Source organism: Vulpes vulpes, chromosome 6 (genome assembly GCF_048418805.1).
Source record: "Vulpes vulpes isolate BD-2025 chromosome 6, VulVul3, whole genome shotgun sequence".
Taxonomy (NCBI): Eukaryota; Metazoa; Chordata; class Mammalia; order Carnivora; family Canidae; genus Vulpes; species Vulpes vulpes.
Genome location: NC_132785.1, coordinates 5,254,812 through 5,281,466, shown reverse-complemented (window position 1 = coordinate 5,281,466; position 26,655 = coordinate 5,254,812). Strand labels below are relative to the sequence as shown.

At 34.9% G+C, this 26,655-nt stretch overlaps 1 protein-coding gene across 9 annotated transcripts in view; it reads right to left on the bottom strand.

Annotated features, from left to right (window-relative positions):
* The window catches only part of ZC3H13 (zinc finger CCCH-type containing 13), a 90,983-nt gene that overhangs the window by 52,024 nt on the left and 12,304 nt on the right, over window positions 1-26,655 (bottom strand). For 8 of the 9 annotated variants that reach the window (XM_072760583.1, XM_072760584.1, XM_072760585.1 and 5 more), the window contains exons 5-8: window positions 19,215-19,323; window positions 11,637-11,776; window positions 10,921-11,081; window positions 4,038-4,235 (exon numbers count right to left, since the gene is read on the bottom strand). In XM_072760583.1, coding sequence (XP_072616684.1) covers window positions 4,038-4,235; window positions 10,921-11,081; window positions 11,637-11,776; window positions 19,215-19,323 — 608 coding nt within the window. The remainder of the gene's footprint in view (window positions 1-4,037; window positions 4,236-10,920; window positions 11,082-11,636; window positions 11,777-19,214; window positions 19,324-26,655) is intronic. The other variant, XM_072760588.1, reaches the window with a different exon arrangement.

The following is a 26,655-nucleotide window of genomic DNA, read 5'->3' as shown; positions in this document are numbered from 1 at the left end:
AAAATAAAAAAAAAATAAATAAAAATAAGATCTCAAATCAACAACCTAATGTGACACCTCAAAAAACTGCAAAAAGAACAAATGAATCGAAATCATAAGGAACTAAATAATAAAGATTGGAGCAGAGATCAAAATAGAGAATAGAAAACCAACAGAAATAATCAACAAAACTAAGCTGGATTTTTTTAAAAGATCAACAAAATTGACAAATCTTGAGCTAGATTTTTCAAAAAGGGAGAAGACTCAAATAACAAATCAGGAAAGCGGGGTCAATACAACCAATGTCACATGAATGAAAAGAATTGTACTACAGTATTATGAAAAACTATATATCAGGAAACTGAATAGAAACAATGGATAAATTCCTAGGCATACAACTCACCTAGACTGACTCATTTAAGAAACAATAAAACTGAACAGACCAATAATGAGTAAGAAGATTAAATCAGTAATTTAAAACTTCTCCAAAAAGAAAACCATAGGACCACATGGTTGCACTGGAGAATTCTATCAAACATTTAAAGGAGTTAACACTAATCCTTTGGAATTATTCCAAAAATACTAAAGAGGAGAGAATACTTCCAAGTTTATTCGGTGAGGCCCTGATAGCAAAGCCTGAGATAAACACTGCAAGAAAACTATAAATATTCCTTTTTGTTATTTTTTATTTTATTTAATTTATGGTAGTCACAGAGAGAGAGAGAGAGAGAGAGAGAGAGAGAGGCAGAGACATAGGCAGAGGGAGAAGCAGGCTCCATGCACCGGGAGCCTGACGTGGGATTCGATCCCGGGACTCCAGGATCACGCCCTGGGCCAAAGGCAGGCGCTAAACCACTGCGCCACCCAGGGATCCCCAGACAAATATTCCTGATGAATACTGATGTAAATACTCTCAACATAGTCTTAGCAAATCAAATTAAATGAAACACCATGACAAAGTAGGATTAATTCCTGAAATGCAAGAATGGTTCAAGAATTAACAAAAGTCACACGATCATCTCAATAAATGCAGAAAAAACACTTGACAAAATTCAGTATTTTTTCATGGTAAAAACACTCAACAAACTAAGAACAGAAAGACACTATCATAACATAACAAAGCAATTTATGAAAAGTCCATGGCAAACATCATAATCAATGGTGAAAGACTGAAAACATCTTCTAAGATCAGGAACAAGGTAAGGATGCCTGCTTTCATCTCTTCTATTCAACGTGGTATTAGAAACTCTAACCAGAGCAAACAGGCAAGAAAAAGAAATGAAAAAGCATCTAATTGCAAAGGTAGAAGTAAAATTATCTTCATTCACAGATGACAGGGTCTTATATACAGGGAACCCTACAGATTACACATACACACACACCTAGAATAAGTAAATTCAGCCAAATAGCAGGACACAAAATCAACACAAAAAACTAGTTGTTTCTATATACTAATAATGAATAATCTGAAAAAGAAATTATGAAAACAATTCTGTTTTACAGCAGCATAAAAAAAGAATATAGGGGCAGCCCTGGTGGCGCAGCGTTTTAACGCCGCCTGCAGCCTAGGGCATGTGATCCTGGAGTCCCAGGATCAAGTCCCACGTCGGGCTCCCTGCATGGAGCCTGCTTCTCCCTCTGCATGTGTCTCTGCCTCTCTCTCTGTGTGTCTCTCATGAATAAATAAATAAAATCTTAAAAAAAAAAAAAAAAAAGAATGTAACACTTAGGAATAAACCTAACCAAGGAATTAAAAAACTTACACACTGAAAACTATAATATAAAACATCACTGGAAGAAATAAAAACAGTGGAAAGACATTCCATGCTTATGGATTAGAAGACTTAATACTGTTAAGGTGTCCATACTACCCAGTGACCTATAGATTCGACATACTCATGATTGAAATCCTAATGGCATTTTTTGTAGAAACACGATCACACAAAAAATAATACAGAATTCCAAGGGACATGTAAATAAGCCAAAATAATTTTCATATAGAGGAACAAAGTGAGGGGGTTAAACTTCTTCATTTTAAAACTTGTTAGAAAGCTAAGTAATCAAAATAGTGTGGCACTGGCATAAAGACAGAAAAACAGACCAGTGGAGTACTAGAGAGGGTCCAGAAATAAATCCTTGCACCTATGGCCAAATGATCTTCAACAAGGGTGCCAAGACCACTCAATGGAGAAAAGATAGTCTTTTCTAAAAACAGTGCTGGGAAAACTGATTATCTACCTGCTAAAAAATGAAGCTGGAGCCTTATCTTATACCATGTACAAAATTAACTTAAAAGGGATTAAAAATCTAAGTGTAAGATCTAAAACTGTAAAACTCCTCCACAAAAAAGCATAGGGGAAAATCTTTATAACTCTGGAGATGGCAACAGTATCTTGAAAATGACACCAAAAGTTCAGGCAACAATAACATTGGCAAATGGTACCACAATAAATCTAAAACCTTTTGTGCATCAAGGGCATTATTAACAGGGTGAATAAAAAGACAACCTATGACAAGGGAGAAAATATTTACAAATCATATATCTGATAAGGGGTTAATATTCAGAATATATAACAGATTCCTAAAACTCAAACAAAAATCAAATAACTCAATTAAAAACTGGGTAGACCACTAAATAGATATTATTTCAAAGGTGATATACAAATGGTCAACTGTGGGACCCAGGAAATTTAACAAAATCCCCTACCCCTGGACAAGCAGAGGAGGACTGACTCCATTTTGTGCTGCACCTGCCTTGTGCTGACCTGCTTATTGCTTAGGGCACTGCCCCACCCTAGTCAAGTCCAGGGCACACCCTAACCGGAAATCCGGCTCAGTGACAGGCCAGTTCAAATGGATACTTTAGGGTAAAATGTAATTCAATAGGCCACCTGCGAGTGGACCAGCATGACTGTGCAACTTTCTGCGTATCCCATTGGCCACTGGCCCCTATAAAGTTGCTAAGCCTCTTAGTCTCGGGGTCCAAGTCCCTGCTCCGCTGTGTCAGGTATACTTGGACCCAAGCTCGAGCTTGTAAATAAACCCTCGTGTGTTTGCATCGGTGTCGGCTCCTTGGTGGTTTCTCAGATTCGCAATCTTGGGCATAACACAACAAATATATGAAAAGATGCTCAACATCACCACTCATCAGTGAAATACCAAGTCAAACCACAATAAGATATCATCTCACCCCTATTAGGATGGCTACTGTCCAAAAAAACAAAAAACAAATGCTGGTGAGGATGCAGAGAAACTGAAACTTGTACACTGTTAGTGCAACTATAAAACAAGGCAAGTGGTATGGAAAACAGTATGAAATTTCCTAAAAAAATTAAAAACAGAACTATCACATGATCCAGCAATTCTGGATCCAACACTTCTGAGTATATATCCAAAAGTATCAGAAGGATTTTGAAGGGATACTTACACATCTGTGTTTACCACAGCACTATCTGCAGTAGCCAAGAGGTGGAAGTAACCCATATGTCCAACAGGGGAATGGATATACAGACAATGGAATATCATTCAGCTTTAGAAAACCAGGCAATCCTGTCACATACTACAACATGGAAAAATCTTGAAGATATTATGCCAAGTGAAATAAACCAGTCACACACACACACACACACACACACACACACACACACACAGAGGTTCCGTTTATGTGAGGTATCTAAAATAGTCAAATTCATAGAAACAAAAAGTAAAATGGTAGTTATTAGGGGTTGGGGAGCTGGGGGAAGAGGGAAAGGGAGTTGTTTAATGGGTATTCAAATGAATTTCGGATGCACAAGATGAAAAAGTTCTAGAGATCTGTTTCATGACAATGTGAATATACTTATTAACATTATAAACTGTATACTTAAAAAAACGATTAGGATAGAAAATTTCATTATTTTATTATGTTTAAGGTAATGTTTACTGAATTATCCCTAACTCAACATGGGAATGATTAAATACACATACACAGAGTTTTAAAATGCTAAAAAAAAAGCTTCTGAAAATTGAGTATTTTAGATTCTACAAAAGATTGTTAAAAAACAGACAATCCTACTTACCTTGGCTTGTCTCTTTTTTCTCTTTGTCTTTCAAAATCTCGTCCTCTGTCTTTTCCATCTCTTGGTTTTTCTTCTATTCTATCTTTTACTTTATACTTTTCTTTATATTTTTTCCCCAGAACAATATCTTCCTGTATAGGAGGGGGTGGGCTAGGAGTTCGAGGTCCTTTCTTTTTACTCTGGTTGCCTTTTGAATTCCTGAAGGTAATACAAAGATATCATTAGGGGTCCAAATACTTTTGGAAGGTCAAATGGGTATTTTTTTTTTTTTTATTTTAACAAAGGACATTTAAAAAACGGGAGCATTCCTTGCCTTTTACTATTTTATGTTAGTAATCAATATCTAGAAAAAAACACAGAAATGAGCAAATTACTAAACTTGCCGCTTCTCTAATTTTAAAGGGTAGTTATCTGAGAAAGTGAAGTAGGAAGAGATTCTTTCAGAAAAAGAAATAGTAAGACAACTGCAAGAACTGAATGTTTTTTTTAGCTTATACAGAAAAGTAGATGAAGAAAATAAAATCATGTATAATTGCACTTCCCAAGGATAACCCTTGCTAACACCTTGGACACATGCCCATACTTTTTCCATGTCTCTTCCCCCTCCCCTAATCCTATTTTAATATTTTGTAAAAGTTTCTGTACTAAACATAGCATGGGATTCTTTTCTAGGACAAAAACTGGATGTAGGTAATTATTTTTATAGGTTGTCTCAGATTTCATTGCATAGATATGCTCCATAACTTCTTTTAAACAGTTTCAGATTGCTAAGTTTTTTAGGTGGCCTCCATGTTTTATCATAACAAACCCAAAATTACATCGTTTATAAATGAAATCCTAAACACTGTTAATAAACATTCATTTAAATCTGAGTCTTGTTTAAGAAATCTTAATTCAAAGATTATAAAAACAATCCTCTAAAATCTAGGAATTTTACCTTTCATATTTAATCTACCTAGAATTGATTATTATGTATGTATTTGATTTGGCACTTTAAATAATTTTATCCAAATGGGGTAACTTTGACCCCTTATATACTAAAAATTGTCTGTCTTTACCTCATACCTGTACAGTCCTTTGAATACAGTATTAATATCCTTTTCCCTCAGAGCTCTATAAATAGTTACATTATCTTATAACATTTAGTGTTGCAGATGAAAAATACAGAGTGTCCATTTTTTTCCCCATGCATGTTACCCAGTCTTTCAGCTGGGAAGATTATTCCCATTCTTCCTTGGAAATTAAAAAATTCACCAAGATATATCTAGGTTTTTTCTTTCTTTTTTTTTTTTTTTAACCTCCTCAGGAACGCAGTGAACCATTTCAGTCCGAAACCTTAAGTCTTTCAATTTTTAAAAATTTTTATTTCATCAATTCTCCAAATGGCCCAAGTCTCTCTGGTTAGCTTTATTACAGTTAAGGCATCTCCTGGATCTCTCCCCTCCATGTCTTATTTTTTTATTATTTCCATCTCTCCTTTTGCTTTCCAATATCCTAAATATGTCTTCAAATTCAGTAATTCTTTTAAAAGCAGTATTCATTCTCCTTGTTCTAAATTTGGGAATCTCATTCTGCTATTTTCAGTTTTTTAAAAATTGTTTTTCTCCCAAAATATCTTTGTTCAGATTGCTTTAATTTTTGTGTCAACTGTCTCATCATCTCAATGCAATCATTCTCTCAAATTGTACTAAAATTATGAATTTATCATTTAAATTTGTTCTTGTTTTTTGCAACACTGAGTGTTTAGTCTGGTACTGAGTTTTGAAGTAGCCCTCTATTTTCATGGACCTGGTAAGTTTTCACCAGTCATTTCACTTTTAGTTTTGATAAATGATGACCTCAGTCTAAATCCTAGAACTTGCTTCCTGTAACCCTGAGGTCTCTAATCCCATGATTCCTTAGCTATGAAAAGGTATAAAATCAACAGACCATGCTGGGCATTCAGAAACTTTAGCTCTCTTAGTCCTTTATCCCTATTTCTTTTTTTTTTTTTTAATATTTTATTTATTTATTTACGAGAGACACAGAAAGAGGCAGAGACACAGGCAAAGGGAGAAGCTGGCTCCCTGTGCGGAGCCTGACATGGGACTTGATCCCAGGACTCCGCGTTCCCACCCTGAGCCAAAGGCAGACACTCAATCGCTAAGCCAGGCATCCTATTTCTTTTTTTTTTTTTTTTAATAAAGATTTTATCTTATCTTTTTTTTTTTTTTTTTTTTTTTTTGAGAGAGAGAGCACAAATAGGGAGACTGGTAGGGGAAGATGGAGAAGCAGATTCCCCACTGAGCAAGGAGCCAGACATGGGGCTTGATCTCAGGACCCAGGATCATGACACGACCTAAGCTGAAGGCAGACACTTGATAGACAGCCACCCAGATGCCCTATCCCTATCTCTTTTTATCCTAGAGAGGGCTAACTATGCAGCAAGTCAAAAATTACTAATGCATGACCAAATCTATTTTTCACCTTTGTCCTCTACTAGGAACCATATTAGCCACATACCTTATTATATATTTATGAGATGACTCAAACTCTTAATGTATCTATCAGGTAAGTGATAAATGCCTGCATTTCTATTTTTCACTTAAAAAACAAAAACAATAGTTACTATCAAAAATTATTTTATTTTAAACATAAAATAATAGAGGAATTCTTAATATAAACTGTATTTTCACATTACTTCCTATGACAGACTAGCTAGGTGTTTACTAAATTTTGTGATTGGCACGGTGTTGAACCATGACTGACTCTTTCCAGACTTTTTTGAAATCAGGTATGGCCAAATGACCAAGTTGTGGCCAAAAAATGTGAGTAAAAGTGATGTACACCACTGCCAGGCCTAACTAATAAAAGACTCTCATACTCCAGGCAATTGTAAACTGTATAGCCAAATAAGAGCAATATTCCAATTAATTTTTTCTTTGCCCATTCAATTTTTTGATGTCTGTAACACCCCAAGTGGAGCCATGTCTCAAGGAGCCTAGTTTACTGCATCTCTATGTTGAGGAGAGCAACCAGGATGCCTGTGTGGCTCAGTGGTTAAGCGCCTGTCTTCTGCCCAGGGGCATGATCCTGGAGTCCCGGGATCGAGTCTCACATTGGTCTCCCTGCATGGAGCCTGCTTCTCTCCCTGCCTGTGTCTCTGTCCGTGCAAACCCCCCCCCCCCCATGTCTCTCATGAATAAATAAATAATAAAATCTTAAAAAAAAAAAAAAAAAGAGAGGAACCTATTAATCAGAAACACCCATTTTGATTTTACTTCAGTAAAAATGTATTTATTTACAGAAATAAACTTCTGTAGCATTAAACTCACATTTTGGGAATAGGCTATTACAACAACCAGGGTTATAGTAATACACTCACTGAAGTACAGAATTTCTTCACTTTACCTTCAAAAATAGGTGTAGTTGGAAATCATACTTATGTTACAATATAGGGTTTCCAAGTACCTTCCAATTACAGGGGGCAAGATTGGTTTCATACATCCTGAAGTCAACACGATCTTTCAACATTTTTTTTTTTTTTTATAAACACACTTTTTTTTTTTTTTAATTTATTTATGATAGTCACAGAGAGAGAGAGAGGCAGAGACACAGGCGGAGGGAGAAGCAGGCTCCATGCACCGGGAGCCCGATGTGGGATTCGATCCCGGGTCTCCAGGATCGCGCCCTGGGCCAAAGGCAGGCGCCAAACCGCTGCGCCACCCAGGGATCCCTCAACATTTTTTTGAATCAACTAATTATTCTTTAGTGGCACAGAGCCTACTTTCTATTTGTGACAAAGAGCTCACTTATCTACTTCTACCATTTTTAGATCCTTTCTCTTTCCTCAAAGCTATTTCTTTTGAACAGCTTTTGACTTCCTTTGTACATCTTTGTACAAAAAGCTATAAAAAAAACTTAATAAAAACTAAGAAACCAAGTAGATGGACAGACAGATAACACATTGCTAATTCAAAGCCATATTGTATCTCACATATCTGCCTAAAGCTTGCTATCAGGGTATATCTCACAATGAACATCAAAGAAAACTGCCAGCTGTCAGGGAGAAGTATGAGTTTCAATTTGTCTGTAATTACACGGTCTACTCAATATGATAACAATGTAAGACCAAGGAGTCTGTTTACCTGAGTGTCACCTCAGTTGATTTACTGGCATTGGCTAAACCACCATAGTGAATTTTAACTGAAATTCTAATCCTTACTTTTTGCTTAATATGCCTTCAAGCAGTTTACCTATGATTTAGCAATGAAACCAGAAGCTAATGATCTGACATACTTTACACACTGTAAACTGTATGGCTAAAGAAATGCTACACTTCAAGGTTTTCTTTGCACCTCTAATGTACTATTTTCCAAGCTTTTCTACTTCAATGATTAAATTAATGGTGGATCCTAAAGTCACTAATATCTTAGAATACAAGAAATGCAGTAGTTAAATCAAGGTAATTATTCATGCTAAATACTAAGAATAAATGAATTACTAATAAAACAGTAAGAGAAGACTGCATGAAAAAGGACGAAAAAACTAAGCCTCATCTAAACAGTTAAAAGAACTTTCTACAAAGAGATTAGATTTCAAATACTTTATAAAAAGAAAGGATAAGAAAGCCAAAGAAGGATATTTCTGGTAAGCTGGTTTTCAGATTATTTGTCTTGTTTTTGTTTTTCCAGAAATGGAAAGAATTCAGGGATGGTTATATAAATGGTTGGCCAAGAGGATAAAGAATAAGAACAAATGGAGTGGATCACATCACTCTACAGTTCACTTCTTCCATATTTCTTTGCAACATTTAATTTACCTAATCCAAGGAGCAAAGGAGACGATCACATCAACTTTACAGAGTGCCTTATTACAATGTAAAGCTCTATGCAAAGCAAGTGCAGTGGGGAGAAAAAAACAATGAACCACCAAGATCCCAATCTTCAAGGAGCTTAAATTTAACAGATTGTAATACATGTATGCCACAGATAAAATACAAAGCAAATAGTAATATTAAGAGGGAGGTATAAATAAAATTGGATAGATATACAAAAGGAATAGAAATTTTGCTCAGTAAAGATAAATGGAAAGATTTAATGAAAAGACAGAATTTGAGCTAGACATTGAAAAATTGAAGGTGCAACAGAGTAGAAGGAAGACTGGACAAAAATATTAAGACTAAAAGATCAAAGCATAAATGTCATCTTAAAAAAATCTAAATTTTATTTATTTATTTTTTAATATTTTATTTGAGAACATGAGAAACACATACAGAGAGAGAGGCAGAGACACAGGCAGGAGGAGAAGCAGGCTCCATGCAGGGAGCCCGATGTGGGACTCGATCCCGGGTCTCCAGGATCACACCCTAGGCTGCAGGCGGCGCTAAACCGCTGCGCCACCAGGGCCGCCCAAAAAATCTAAAATTTAGAGCACGTGGGTGGCTCTGTTAGTTAAGCGTCTGATTTTGACTCTGGTCATGATCTTGGGGTCCTGGAATGCAACCCCACACTGGGCTCCTCGCTCAGTGGGGAGTCTGCCTGTTTCTCTTCCTCTGGCCCTTTCCCCTACTCAAACGCACACATTCATGTGTGCCCACTCTCAAATAAATAAATAAAATATTTAAGAAAAATTTTTAAAAAAGAATCTGAATTTTACTCAACAGAATGGAAAACCATTGAGTTTTTCTATGGCATAGTATATTAATGTTCTTTCAAGATTTATCTCACAACATCTGTAAGATGAATGGGTTGACGTTGCTGAATAAAATGTTTATGTGTGTAGGGATGTGGGCATTGGATAAAATAAAGTTAGTAGGATATAACAATCTAGGCAGAAAGTAACTGGAGTCTAAAATATGGCTAAAGCCTCTAAAAACTAGGAAGGAAGAAGACAAATAAGAGTTTTATTGTGGGTTCAAACAGTTGCCAACTAATATGTTGGGAAGAGGTTAGTTTAGGTTTTTGTCTTGAAGAATATTCATGTATGTGCTTTAATTAAAACAAAATTTAGGGATCCCTGGGTGGTTCAGCAGTTTACTGCCTGCCTTCAGCCCAGAGCGTGATCCTAGAGTCCCGGGATCGAGTCCCGGATCAGGCTCTCTGCATGGAGCCTGCTTCTCCCTCTGCCTGTATCTCTGCCTCTCTTTCTCTCTCTGTCTCTCATAAATAAATAAATAAAATATAAAAAAATAAAATAAAATGAAACAAAATTTAAATAGTACAGAATAACAATAAATGGAAGTCTTTCTCTCTTAGTCCCTCAATGTAATCATATTACATCATTTCTATTTTTATTTCCTCAACTGGCTACTGGAATAATTCTAAACAATATCTTCATTCTGCTATGTATATGCTATGAAGAATCTAATCTCATGACTACATGCACAAGGAGAAAAAACATTCACTATGTGTAACTTGTAACAGTGAATATCTGTAAACTGAAATGTTCAATAGGAAAGTAAATATATAAGTACTCAAGTGAAAAAAGGCTAAATACATCAATATAAATATAAAAAATAGAAAGCTGCAGAAGCAAAGCTTTATTATATAAGTATTAAGATCAAATAAAAATAATACATATGAAAGTATAAACACACTTGTACAAAAATCAAAAACAAAAAATTTGAGAGGGAAAGACAGGATATATATATGTATTATGTTTTATTCTTAAAAAATAAAAAACTCTGAAGCATATGTAGGTGGGACACAGACATTTTGTTTTACTGTTCTGTATAACTTTCTTAATTTTGAATTGAAACTTTCATTTTATAGTTTTTTTGGAAGAAAAAACTTACATTAAATACTGAATGTATTGTAAGTACCCTTTTGTAATCTACTAATTCTTTTAAGCATTGTTTCAGAAAAAGCGATTTCATTCTGACATTATTTACCATCCTACTGACCTCTGCTGGTCCAATAAGGGTGAGGATACTGCAGTTGTCTTCCTGTCTTTCTTGCTTGCTGAAGATGACGACTTAGGGCTTGATTTTCGCTTTGGAGATTTGCTTGATTTTCTCAGAGAAGGTGACGGAGATAATTTTGATCTAATCACTTCTGGTGAAACCTTTTAAAAGTATTCAGTAAGTCAGTTTGGAAACTCCTCCAATTATGGCTGTTATAATCAACAACAAAGCTGGTATTTCTAAAGCATACTAAGCTTCAGATGAAATATTAAGGGCTATTATAGCCACCATGTATTAATCTGATTCCTAAACATTTGCTTATAACCAATGTGATAAATAACTGCCATAACATAATATCAATAAAGCAAACTAAAATTATAAAACTTCAAAATATCCTCAGAAAAATCACATATTATACTCAAATAAATTGTATCTCTAAAACAAGTATTTGAGAAATATTTTAGGCTTAAAAAATAGACGTACATAGATTCAAATCCTGTTCAATATTAGCTAGTGATTCTACACAAGACAACCTGTTTAATCACCTGTTCAAAAGCAAAAATATTTATCAAATAATGTGAACATTAAATGACTAACATATATGAAATAGTTGATATACAATAATTTGATCAGTGTATCAATATCCTAATACAATTTAAGATAGATCAAGCAGCTAATGAGTTCTCTGATCACATATATTTCAATAAATAGCATACCTCCTTTTTAATAATAATTTCTTCTCTCTTGTCCATGTTTTCTTGTTCCAGCTTCATTAATTCCCTCTGTATCTTCTGACGTTTCATTTCCAATGACAACTCATGAACATAATCATAATTAATATCTCCATTGTCAGAATCTTTAAAATAAAAATTCCATTACTAGTCAGAAACTATCAATTTTCTATACCAAAAAATTAGAGAAATTTTTTCCACTAATTTTTTATACAAATTAAAATGGTAGATTCTTTCATTAGAATAACACACTTCTAGGGATGCCTAGGTGGCTCAGTAGGTTAAGCAACTGACTTCAGCTCAGGTCATGGATCCCAGGATCCTGGGATCAAGCCACACATCGGGCTCCCTACTCAGTGGGCAGCCTGCTTCTCCCACTCCTGCCTCAGCTCCTGTGCTTATGTGCACACGTGCTTTCTCTGTCAAATAAAAATAATTAAAAAAAAGAATAACATACTTCTCAAAGATAAAAGAAATATATACTGTTTCTATGAGGGATTAAAATCAGTATTGTTTGATTCTCTATGAAAACCCAACAATTTTAAAATTTCTGAGTTTTCTGAAAGTGGTTTTGAGTTGCCTGGGGGTTGGGATTTTGGTTGGGAGGTGGGATTTTAAAAGATACAATTAAAAGCTCACATGTAAATTATAAATATTAAAGATACCAAAGCCTTCAATATTTCATGCTAAATGTGACGGATTTCATTATCTCTTTTTTTTTTATGGATTTATTAGTATTAAATGAAGGTTACATTAGGTCTCCTACATTGCTTCCATATTCTTTTATTAGTGACACAAATGATTTGCTTCTAAACTGAAGTTTGGTAATTTTAATATTAATGTGTATAGGAGCTAATGTCTGAAGGATCTGTAACATTTCCATTATAAGGGAGGAGTACTAGTTCCTTAGATTAAAACTGTCCATCTCCTCAAAAGATCTGATACCAGGTCTTTATTTCCATTCACCTTTTCCAATGAAAAAAATATGATAGCTGGTTAAGTGGGGAACAAAAAAAGAAAGAATGGCGTGCAGAGCTATTTCATCATGATATGTAGAAGTTTTCAGTGGCTACTGACACTGCCACCCCACCTCTCACCCTCTAAAATAATTCCATGAAACCTAGAGGAAGGAATTTCAGTGACTCGTATCCTATCATTGTTCTATCCTATGACAATGCTGGACTTGACTGCTTATGAACTGAAGTGCCCTCTCAAACTATACTTTTAGCACTGAGGATCACCATCCCTTAACCTGGGGTAAAGAAATAAAATGAAGAACTAAAAGGCAATGAAAACAGATAGTCCTACTTGATTGCTTGAAGCACAAAAAAAAAAAAAAAAAAAAATGAACATCATTGTCATGCATAGACCAAATATGTTAAAATGCCAACTATCCATCCATTTTTATGTCTGGGAACTGAGAGGGTAGCTACACAGCCTTTAACTGTGTAACTAAATTGATTACTCATCTGCTCTTGGAAGATAATTTTTCAGTAAATACAGAAAATAGACTAAATCACATTTTTCATTCAGAAAGCAATTACTAAATATTTAAGGACATAAAATTTCTACTAGATAAAATGACTGGACATACTGAATTTTTAAACATTTTATTTATTTGAGAGAGAGAGTGAGCATACAAGCAGAGAAGGGAGGTAGAGAGAGAGGGAGAAGCAGACTCCCCACTGAGCAGGAAGCCCAACTGGGGATCAATCCCTGGACCCCAAGACCATGACCTGAGCTGAAGGCAGATGCTCAACTGATTGAGTCACCCAAGTACCCTAAGGAAGTGATTTTTAGGAACATAAAATAGAAAAATACACACAATATGTAAGGCTGACATTCTTTATGTATAGAGAGTTCTTACTGATTCAATGGAGAATGAGCAAGGACACAAATAGGCAATTCACAGAAAGAAAAAAATGCAAATGATAGACAAACATGACTTTTTCATGTATTAAAGGGTCATTTTTTCCTAATTACAATACTAAGTATTAGCAAAGGTACAGATAAAAGGTATGTTCATTTTCTGAAGGTAACAATGTAAACTAGACATATATCTATCTTGGAAAGTAATTTGGCAACATGAGTAAAAGCCTTGAAAAGACTCATACCCTTTAATATAATAATTTTGCTTTCAGTAATCTATTTTATGTAATAATCATAGATATATAAAAAGTATATACATATGAATAAAAATTATAAATATTTCCTTTTGTCTTTAACATATACATTTGATTAAAAGTCTGAAAATTTTTTTTAAAGATTTACTAGACACACAGTACTACACTAGTTCCTATGATAAATAAATAAAAGGAAATTTAAATAACCAAATAAAAAACACAGACTTGAGGGTGAAGGATTGGAAATATAGGAAGCAACAAGATAATGAAAAGTTCCGTACAATAAGAATTTGTACTTGATCCTGAAGGAAATGGGAAATCCAAATTTTTAAAAAAGATTTTATTTATTGATTTGAGAGACAGAGAGCAAGCACACGTGCATGCACCAGCAGGGAGAGGAGAGAGAGAATCTCAAGGGGACTCCTGCTCAGTGCACAATCCTAAGATCCCGACCTGTGCCAAAACCAAGAGTTGGAGGCTCAACCGACTAAGCCACCCAGGCAACCTGGGAAATCTGAATTTTAAACAGAAGAATGAAGTCAAGCCATTTATTCTCTCATAAGAGCATTTTGCAACTCATGGAGTGGAAGAAGACATTTGGAATTCATGTATCTGATAGAGATCTTATATCCAAAAAATATAAGGAATTCTTAACAATTAAAAATAGTTAATACAACAGAATAGGCAAGTCTGGGACACATAGTTTATAAAACAGATTGTACAGTGGTCAATAAATGTGAAAAAGTTCTCTTTTATTAGCCACACACTGAAACCACAATAAGAGGGTTGCCTGGGTGGCTCAGCGGTTGAGCGTCTGCCTTCAGCTCAGGGCATGATCCTGGGTTCTGGGGATTGAATCCCACATCGGGCTCCCTGCATGGAGCCTGCTTCTCCCTCTGCCTATGTCTCTACTTCTCTCTGTGTGTCTCATGAGTAAATAAATAAAATCTTTAAAAAACAAAACAAAACAACCACAATAAGATACTAGCACACACCTCCAGAATAGCTAAGATGAAAAAGACAAAGACAGACCATATGAAAAACAATAACTGTGTTTAATTTGACATCATCTACTAAAGATGAACATATGCAAATTCCATGGCCTAGCAATCCTACATCCAGGCATAAACTAAAGAGAAATGGGTACATGTTTAGCAAAAGATATGATTAAGAATAGTACTAGCACTTTATTCAGCTCAAAATTGGATAAATTACAGTATATTCATACAATACTATATAGCAATAATAATTAAAGAACTATGTGCAATAAATATGGTTTAATCTCAAAAAGATATTTCAAGTAAAAGAAGCTAAACATAAAAACAGTACTGCGGTAGATTCCATTTATATAGAGCTCAAAAACAGATAAAATTAATCAATGGTGGTAGAAATCAGGGCAATAGTTATCTTTGGGAGGCAGGAGTTGAGAGGTAGTGACTGGAAAGGGAGCACAAGGCAGGTTATGGATATCACTGCCTATTTATTGATTCCGGTGCTGGTTATACAAGTCTGTTCTGTTTGTGAAAACTCAATGAGTTGCACACATGAATCATGCATTCCTCTGAATGAATACTATAGTAAAAAAAAAATTTCTTTTAAGATTATTTTGACTTTCAAGTAGAGAATGAATTAGGTGATAAGATTAACCTCAAGGCATGAGGTTAAGTTATTCTGGTAAAATATATTTGATGGTAATAAGTATCTTAGTAACTAAAATATTACTAGTCATTCAGAAAAATAGATGATTCTAAAAGATATTCAGTAGGTAGAAATGTTGGGACTCTATAAATATCTAGGTTGAGGGGACTAAGTATCAAATAATGATTCCCTAGCTTTGAGGGACCTAGTAGAAAAGCACTGCTCTCAAGATAAGGAACTCAGCGATATCCCTTAATGGATGCCTCAATTGAGAGCTTCAGATACTGGAGTCTTTAATAGATAGATGCTAATGATGCCCTAAAAGCATGATTTCATCTGGAAGGAAAAATTAAAATTGGGAAAAGGTGGCTAGGTAAAGGGAAAACAACTGAAAGCAGAAGCCACTTATAGAAACAAGTGGTTCTCAAAAAGAATGGTCTGAGGACTCCTGGGGAACTCCAAAACAATTCTGGGAGTTTTAGAAGATCAAAAATATTTCTATAATACTATAGTATTTGACTGGTTTATTATTCCTTCTTGAGTATGTAGTGGAGTTTTCCAGAAGTCACATGATATGTAGTATCATTAACAGACTGAACGCAGAAGCAGATATGAAAATCTACAAGTCTTCTATTAAGCCAGATGTTAAAAAGATTTATAAAAACATGTAAAACACTGCCCCTCCCCATAATTTTATTTTTAATTTGCAAAACATATCTATTTTCCATAAAAGTATATGCTAGGTTTATTACTGTCCTTATTAAATAAATTCATAAATAAGTATTTAAAAATTTCTCAGATTAACACAGATAATCCACCAAGTTAAGAGATGTTTGGAGGGGGGTGCCTGGGTGACACAGCTGGTTGTGTCTGACTCTTGGTTTTGGTTCAGGTCCTGATCTCAGGGTGGCTGAGACTGAGCCCTGCATCAGTGTGGTGTCTGCTTAACACTCTCTCTCCCTCTCCCCCTCCCTGCTTCTTGCGTGCACATGCTCTATTTCTCTCTCTCCTCCCTCTCTCAAATCTTTTTTTTCTTAAAGTTGTTTGAGATCCTTTAAAAAAGTGAAAAGTGTCCTTAGACCCAAAAGTTTGAGAAATATTGATATAGAGCAATTTCTTCTGAATCTAGCTAAAATTGCTATTTACTTTAGACTGAAAATGTAGAAGAAAAGTCTACTAAATTAGTTCACAGTCTCATTATCCTGGGATTAAAATGGCTAAATTCATGCATCAGTATTCCTTCAAACATATTTTTTGTTAAATATTTTATTTATTAATTCATGAGAAACACAGAGAAACAGAGACATAGAAAGAGAAGCAGGTTCTCTGCCAGGAAGCCTGATGCAGGACTTGACCCTAGGACCCTGAGATCATGACCTGAGCCAAAGGCAGTCACTCAACCACTAAGATACCCAGGTGCCCCTCCTTCAAACATATTTTTAATATATAAACAATCAAAACCTTTGAGTTGCAATTAAGAGAAGCTGTAATAAGTACCCATGTGTATATTTCCTATGTAAATCTACTATAGAAGGCATCTACTCACCTTTTAAAGGAACTTTGTACAGAAAAGCCTCTTGTAGTAAAATCACTTTAGTTTTTTTTAAAGATGACAGTCTAGAGCAAAGCCTTGGGAATCAACATTTAAGAGAGAGATAAAATACAAGGAACCCCTGTACAAGACTGAAGGGTTTCAAAGGAAGACAGAAAACCTGAAGAGGGGTAGATAGATGAAACTGAAGGGGAAAGTGCTTCCAGAAGACAGAAAGTGCTTCCAGACATTTGAGAGATTGTTGCAGAAAAGCAACAATCTCTCAAATGTTTCAGAGAGATTATAGAAGAGGGACAAGCAAGTCTCCATTTATTTACCAAAGAGGAGGTTATCAGTGACCCTGAAGAGCAGTTCTAGTGAAGACATGGGTCAGAAAACTGAGTAAGTATTGAGGTGAAAATCTAAAGACAGTAAGGTACAGAATTCCTTCAAGAATTTAATTGTAAAGTGGGGACAAGCAGGGTGATGGCTAGAGTCAGATGTAGAGAAGAGAAAGTGTATCCAGATGGATGTTAGAGATATAAAAAAGAATGTATGTCAAATGAGCAAGACTGCAGAGCAGGGAAGAAAGTGAATCCAGAATAAAGGGGAATACAATCTTACACAGCAGAAGGGAGGCTTCTTACCCAGAACAAGAGAGAAACAGTAAAGGTCAGGTGGGAAAAGACGACTAATTTATAAGTGTGGTATCAAGAAGTTGATAAAGTTAGTAGATGGTGAGTGTATCGTCTCTGTGTAGTAAACAGCTGACAGGAACTATGAAAGGTCCACTGGGAGATTTAAGGAGAGGGTTTAAAATAGCTGTTATGAAAACAAGCAGAGAACTGTCTTAGGCTTTTACAAACCTTTTAAATGGGAATAGAAAAATTTTTGTTTTTAAAGATAAGTATTCAGTACATTTCAGAGTGTTTTTTTATCCAAAAATAATTAAGATGGAAAAAAATGCTGAGTTAATCCCTTCATACTTCATAAAGTTCACTATCCAACCTTGAATAGTCAAGGTTTGTAGTATTTTGTTTAGTATATTAACTACTTAAGCAACTATAATGGGACATCATAGCTACTTCTACTGCTATTTTGTAGAAGGTATAAAATTGGCTTATGAAATCCCTATAAACTAATCATAGGAAAGTTTCCTATGTGCTCTTGGGAGTAAGTTTTAAGTAGGCAACAATGTCCAAAGATGGAATGGATTTTCATAAAAATACTGATGTTCAAGTTACCGGAGAGGCATTCAGCACATTTTTCACCTATTAGAATATGTCTTCAGAGACTGCTCTTAAAATGTAAGAGAAAGCATTTTAGGCTTACAGGCTCTTGGTTCTCACAGATGTCTATTCATCCACTATAGCTAAAAAGCAGCCACAGGAAATATGTAACCAAATGAGGATGGCTGTGTTCCAACAAAACTTTACTTGCAAAACCAGGTGGCCGGCTGGCCCGTAAGTTATTGTTTTTTAACGTCTGGTCTAAGTTTTTAGTTTATTGCTGTGGAAGTTGCTTAAATTTTTACATTCTTTAATTCTGTCATCTGTTAGCAGAAATACAAAGCTATTGAATTAATAAGGAATATTATATAAATTACATAAAAATGCCCAGCACACTCAAAGCAACAAATATGAGTTCTCTTTCTCTGTATTTGGTAGTGTGAGGCTGTAGTGCTCACTTTCAGAAGGTCATAGAAGTGAAGAAGAGAGAATATTCATGGTGTGGAAAAAGAAAAAGCTAATTTGTTAAGACAATGCAAAGATGATTTTGTTATTTTTCATCAACAAATCCCTGGTCTCAGTTATCTGAAATGGATTTCTTCTGAAAGAAAAAAAGTCTACAATTTCTTGGAAATAACTTTCCCAGATCCTTAAGATTTAAAAAACTCACTTTAATATTTTATGTAAAACAAACAAAATTTAGATTTAATTTTTTTTCACCTTGGTATTGAGGAACTAAAAAAATTTAGAAAAGTAGTATGATTTCAAAGGACTATGATGGTGCCCAATAAAGTTCTAGCGGGGGGAAAGGATGGGCAAGTTGAAAAATGCAGTGTGAACAGCATTCTCTGCCTTTGTTCCACTACCATATGCCATTTTCTGTATCCTAACTCAGTAAGGTAGAAACAAGGCAATAAGATGAAAGAATAAGATTCTGAAATAACAAGGAGATCACGGTTGAGAAATGTTTTGAATCCCCCTAAAATCTACAAAGTAAATAATCAATAAACTGACTATATAAACAAAGATTTTTGAAACTCACCATCTCTATTAGTTTCCCATTCTACATTTTCTTCTTCACTTTCTGGCGTTCTCTCCTTAGTGATTTTTATGTCTTCCTTTTCCCTATGTCTCCCTCTTGAAGATTCTTTCTAAAAAGCATATACAAACATACAGATTACTATATTTTTAAAATTATGGGATGGTTACTGAAATACAGAATATTTCTAGCTTTGTCTTTGTTTCATTAAAGAAACTGTGTTGCAGATAATCACTTACTCACTAAGTAGAAGTGACAAACTCCAGGATAGCACCACAATGAGAAAACTATCTACTAAAGTACAGCAACCTGGTAGAAGTAAGGAGTAACTAAGAGTTTAAAATATACAATGCAAATATTTAATAAGCACTGGATAGCCATGGAAAAATGGTAAGGTCAAAAGAAAAAAAGAGAAAGGGAAGAAGGGAGGGAGGATCTTATTTATATGTAAGACAAAAAGAAAAAAAAAAGGAACAATCTATTTTTATTCGTAAAATATATTCTAAAGATTATCAATCTATAGATATAGATTATCAATCTACATCCCATGTAACTTTTTTTTTTTGGCTCCATATCCAACGTGGAGCCCAATGTGGGGCTTGAACTCACAATCCAGAGATCAAGACCTGAGACAACGACAAATACCCACCATTTGCTTCGACGTGGATGGAACTGGAGGGTATTATGCTGAGTGAAATAAGTTAATTGAAGAAGGACAAACATTATATGGTCTCATTCATTTGGAGAATATAAAAAATAGTGAAAGGGAATAAAGGGGAAAGGAGAAAAAAATGAGTGGGAAATATCAGAAAGGAAGACAGAACATGAGAGACTCCTAACTCTGGGAAACAAACAAGGGGTGGTGGAAAGGGAGGTGGGCGGGGGGTGGGGGTGACTGGGTGATGGGCATTGAGGGGGGCACTTGATGGGATGAGCACTGGGTGTTATGCTATATGTTGGCAAATTCAACTCCAATAAAAAAAAATAGAAATAAAAATAAAAATAAAAAAAAGAATCACACTTAACTAACGGAGCCACCCAGGTGTCCCCCAGGCAAGTTTTGAATGTTCTGTGGATTAAACTCACTATAAATATACATTAGTACAAGTTGTATCAAAAATTCTTTATAGGAAGTTATCCCCAAATTACTGAAAAATATATTGTTTTCTACTTCAGGTATCATGTAATATCCAAATACTAATTTAGTTGAAAAGGGTTTCAGAGCCATAAAGACTATAATTAGCTTCATGTCAATTAAAATCAGGTTTTGCTGTCAAATAAGTTTATGCTGAACTTAGGAAAAATGTTTGGTTTTAAATATTTCCTACATTTTAGGAATACAATAAATGATTGTGGACTTTTACTTTAAATTATTTTCATTTTATATTATATTCACATTTATTCCTTAACATTATATGTATGGATAGATAGTATTCATTATGAATTCTTAGAAAGGAGACATTACCAAGAATTTGTTTTAAAAAGAAGTATGAAGCTAAGAGTTGAAGACCAATATTAAAATAACTGGATTAGTAACTAGAATAATAAAATATTATGGGTCTTTGTAAATAATATAATCCAACAACTTCCTGCCCTATATAGAAAAAAATTTTTAAATATTACATATTTATGAAAGTCCTATTAGAAGAACTTAAGAAAAAAAAATTTACTCCCTATATCTCCACTGATAGTTCTTCACTGTTGCATCCCCTTGTCCCCATTTTCAGACAGCTCTAATTATTAAAACTGATCTAATTTTATACTGATCACAACTCTCTTACACCTCTCCAGGATTCCTTCTGATTGGAATCAGTTCTGAAGTATAGATCGTGTAAAAATACTACTACTTTCATGAGACAGCCCTTTAAAATATTTAAACACTGATACCAAAGCTCTTCAATATTTTCTTATATGAGGCCAAAGAAATAGTTCACATTGATCATATATTAACATTTCGGGATTCTCACACTCTTCCTCACTCAGTCATCTTCCCTGGACATATTAATTTGACAATGTACTTCAATAAAATGTAATAACTAAAATTAATCTGGTCTTATCAGAGCAGTATACAGCATATGGCTTCTACTTCTGGTATAGAACTGAAATTATGATTTATTAACGAGTCTAACTTGTTTTGGAGGATAAGTTTTGGGTGGAGCTTAAATAAGATACTATAAGCTTGTAAACTGTAAATTTAAACTACAATCTCACATAAAATAAGGCAAACTTCAGGGCTAGGTGATTTAGTAACATGCTGAAATCATTAGAGATCAAACTTTCTGGTGGTTCTCCCTTCTCACAGCTCTGCTATTCTTACTGTTGACTTCACATTAAGGCATATTTCTTTTACCATAATAAGAAGCAATCTACGTTCTCCCAGTGTGCCTCTCCCTCAATCATGAAGTAAGAATTCTTTCCTTCAGTTTGAGTAGGCCAACTTCAGTCACATGACCACATCTAAATCAATAACTAATACTAAGGTAATCCACAGGTGAAATGATTTAGGCCTGGTTCCTGAATCAGCAAGGAGACTGGGGTTATTTTGACTGCATTAGACTAAACAGGCCCCAACAGTGCACTGGGGTCAATTCCCCGAAAACACAATGCAGCTACAAAATGAAACAGTGATGGAGTGGATTTTGTGGAGTTCAAAGCCATTTACTCTACACTCTTAATACACTTCACCTCTTCAAAGTACAAGGCCACACTGTTGACAACTTCAAAGGCCATAACAAAACAGACTGTCTAACCTAGTAAACATTTTCCCTATTCACCTTTACTATTCACATTTTAGACCCTCCTTCTAAGGTCATCCTGCTATTTTCCTGATGCATATCTTTTTAGACACTCTTTATTTAGTGAAGGTCTCCTAGTACTCAACACTCTCAATTTTATTTGAAAATGTCTGTATTATATCCTCATTCTTGAAAAATAGTTTTGTTGGGTATACAACTATGGGTTGACAGATTTAGCACTTTGGAAATACTATCCGGCTGTCTTTTGGCTTCCATTGTTATTGATGTCATTCTGTTGCTCCTTTGTAGGATGATTTGCCTTTTTCCTTGGGGTATTTTAATATTTTCTCTAACTCTGGTATTTTGCAATTGCATAATAACATTCTATTTGATATGTATTGTGCTATTTGTATCTGTAGCTCTGTCTTGTCAATTACAGAAAAATTCACAGCACTACTTCTTTCAGTATTGACTCTCCTACATTCTATTTTTTCATGGAGTTCCAACTAAAGGTACATTAAACTTTCTAAGTATTTCCCCCACATTTTTGAATCTCTTCAACATTTTCTATAACTCTGTCTTTATGTATTCTGGTTAAGTTCTTCAGGTCCATCTTCTAATTCAACAATTCTCTCTCCACAGATGGACCAAAGGCTTTGTCTCTATTTACAGCTCTAATACGAGTAAAGTCTCAAGGTCACCACTAGCTTTCACATTTGCTACTTAATCCTTGGTTTCAATTCCCTGTTCGTATTTCTTTGTTTTTGCTGCTGTTTTGCATTTTTGAGAAAGTAGCAATGCATTTAAAATGTGTTTGTTGTCACTTTTCCAGGACCCAGTATTACTGTAGTGGGAGACCCTAAAAGTTTATAGTCCACAATTATGCTGAAAGGGAAAGTTAAGACTAACAATTCTTAACAAGACTAACAATTCTTTAGCAATCACATCAAACTTTGCCTACTGTTTAAAGTATAGTCAACTATTTTCCCTTGAATTTATCCACAACCATTGGTCAGAAGAAGCCACTCTAGGCCATACTACTATAAATGACATTTTGTTCCTAAAATGAAGTCTGTTTATCTCTAACACAAGTTTGTTCTTTGTTAATGACAGGGAATAGTATTATTACGTATTACATGAGACAAAGATGGGAAGGGGAAAAAAAATCCACTTCAACTACCATTTCTATTTATCCCATATAATCTTATATATTTCCTTACATCTTTCCAAAATTACTTAGAGAAATTTACTCTGAGACTAACAGACAAAAATTATCACAGAACATTTAATCAAAGATTAACTCAATTATATACCAACAAAGTTCTCCCCTTGTACTAATATTTACTTTAAAATAACTATGTAAATACATCCATTACTAGCCTAAAGCTATTATCATAGTACTAATTATCATATTAAAGAATATCAAGTTTTAAACATTCAATGTTTTATACAAAGGATTTTTTTTCATGTCTTATTTTTAAAGAATAATGATTCCAGGGGTGTCTGGATGGCTCAGTTGGGTAATGGTCCAATTCTTAATTTCAGCTCAAGTCATGACCTCAGGGGTCATGGGATCAAGCCCTGAGTGGGGGCTCTGTGCTCTTCATGGAGTCGTTTGTGCCTCTCCCACTGTTCCTCCCTGCTGCTCCCTCTCTTTATCTCTAAAATAAATAAATTCTTAAAAAAAATTCCAACCCTACTGCTCTAAAAATATACTTCGTTTCACAAAACACTATCATTAGTGAATTCCTAATTTCAAAAAATTTCCTAAAAATAAGACCTAAGTACATGCCGTCTACAAGAAATAACTTTAAATATGAAGATAATATAGAGTTAAAGGAAAGAGATGGAGAGAGATATAATATGTTAACATTAAAAGAGAGGAGGAATAGCTACATTAATTTCAGACAGAGCAGACTTCAAAGCAAGTGAAGTTACCAGGGACATAAAGGGGCTTTACATAATGATAAAGGGGTCAATTCTCTAAGAAGACATAACAATCCTTAATATATATGTGCCTAACAGCATAGTGTCAAAACACAGAAGGTAAAAACCAATATAAAACTGTAAGGAGAAGAAATGATCCACAATTATAGTTAGGAGATTTTAACACCTCTCTGTCAAAAATGGACATATCCAGCAGGCAGAAAAATAGCAAGAACATAGTTGAACTCAAAAGCACCATCGATCTACTGGATACAACTGACATCTATAGACTACTTCATTCCACAACAGCAGAATACACATTTTTCTCACGTTCACATGGGACATTTACTAAAATAGACCATATTCTCAACCATAAAACACACTTCTAAATGAATGGAAATCATACAATGTCTGCTTTCAGACTACAATGTAATTAAATTAGAAATCAATACAATAAGATAGCTGGAAAATACCTAAATATGTGGAGATTAAACAACACACTTCTAATTAACACATGGGTCAAAGAAAAAAATTTCAAGAGCAATTTAAAAATATTTCAAACTAAAAGTGAGAGGCATTTGGGTAGGGCAGTTGGTTGAAGTGTCTGACTCCTGATTTTCGCTTGCATTGTGATCAGGGCCTTGGGATCAAGCCCCATGTGGGGCTCTATGCTCAGCAGAGTCTGTTTGATTCTCTCTCCCACTCTGCCTCTCCCCCTGCTCACACATACAGTCTCTAAATAAATAAAATCTTTTAAAAAATGAAAATGAAATACAACTTACTAAAATTTATAGAATGCCGTGAAAATAGTGTTTAGAGAATAAAGTACAGCACTTCTAAAGAAGATCTAAAATCCATAATCTAGGGACGCCTGGGTGGCTCAGTGGTTGAATGTCTACCTTCAGCTCAGTGTGTGATCCCGGGGTCCTGGGGTCAAGTCCTGCATCGGGGTCCCTGCAGGGAGCTTGCTTCTCCCTCTGCCTATGTCTCTGCCTCTCTCTGTCTCTCATGAATATATAAATTTTTTTAAAAAAATTAAAAAAATATATCCATAATTTAAGATTCTACTTCAGAAAAACTAGAAAAAGAGCAAATTAAATCTAAAGTAAGCAGAAGAAAAGAAGTAATAAAAATTAGAGTGGAAATCAATCAACTGAAAACAGGAAATCAATAGAAGAAAAAAAAATCATTAAACTTAAAGCCAGTCTTTAAAAAGATCAATAAAATTGATAAGCTTCTAGTCAGGCTAAGAAAAAAAAGAGAGAAAAGACATAAGTTAGTAGTATCAGAAACAAAAAAGGAGACATTGCTACAAATCCCAGAGATTAAAAGGATAATAAATCAATACTATGAACAATCCTATGACAAATTTGATAACCTAGAGGAAATTGTCTAATTCTACAAAAAAGACAATCTGCCAAAACTCATAGACAATCTGAATAAGCCTGTACTTACTAAAGAAACTGAATCAGTAAATAACCTTTCAAAACAGAAAGCACCAGTTCCAGATGGATTCACATCTATCAATTCTGTGAATTCTATCAAACATTTAAGAAATAAATTACAGTAATTCCCCACTTTTTCAGAAAATAGAAGCAAAGAGACTATTTCCTGACTCATTCTAAGAAGCCAACTAATACCTAAGTACCTAGTATAAAAACCAATATTTCTTGTAATTAGAAATATTTCTCAAGAACATGGATGTAAAAATCCTGTGGTTTTCTCCTCTTTCTAAACTTTCACCATCCCATCTTTCATCCCACCTATCCTTCCAACACTCAATGTAAATGTCATTTCCCTCTGTGAAATGTTCTCTGTTCCCCAGGCAGTTATTCCTTCCACTGTGTTCTGTGTACCTCTCTGTCATACTACCATACTCTACAGAATTACAATTTATCTACTTATGAATTTGTATGCCCACAAGATCACGTGTTATCAACCTCACAACTCAGATGCACTAGAGTTGATGTTTGTATCTTAACCTGTCTTAGCTATCTTATGTTATCTAACCTATAGTTGCCCCTACCTAAACTAAATCTGACTTTCCCATAGAAGTTCATCACGTAAAGATCAACAGACACATGTGTTGCAGTAGGAATGTACCATAGAAATGATCAGTACTTGTTATCCTGTCAGATCACTCAAAATAATTAACACCCTGGTATCCTAGCTTATTAACAGTTTTGTCTAGTTTTGGATCAGGAATTTCCTAAAACCTGATCACTCTTGTCACTATAACACTTAGGCAGGCATGACACTCGGCATCTGAGGGCTTTCTCACCTAGGGAAAGTAAGAATCAAGCTTTTTCTTTTTTTAAAGATTTTATTTATTGATTCATAAGAGACACACACACACACACACACACACACACACACACACACACAGAGGGGCAGAGACACAACACAGGCAGAGAGAGAAGCAGGCACCATGCAGGGAAGGCAGAGAGAGAAGCAGGCTCCATGCAGGGAGCCTGATGTGGGACTTGATCCTGGGTCCCCAGGATCACGCCCTGGGCCGAAGGCAGGCCCTAAACCACTGAGCCACCCAGGGATCTCCAAGCTTTAATTTCTTAATGAAAGGCCAACTCTGCTGTCTACTAAACTGAATATGCTAAACATATAAACCTTTATGATCAGCAATATACTTAGATTTAGATATCTGTTAACAACCTAAATTTCCAACGCTGATGTTTATCTATTAAGAGCCTAACACTAATTTATATTAGAGAGGAAAGGCCAAGAGCTGTTCTAATCCCTGTACATACCAGTTACTAAAGAGTCAT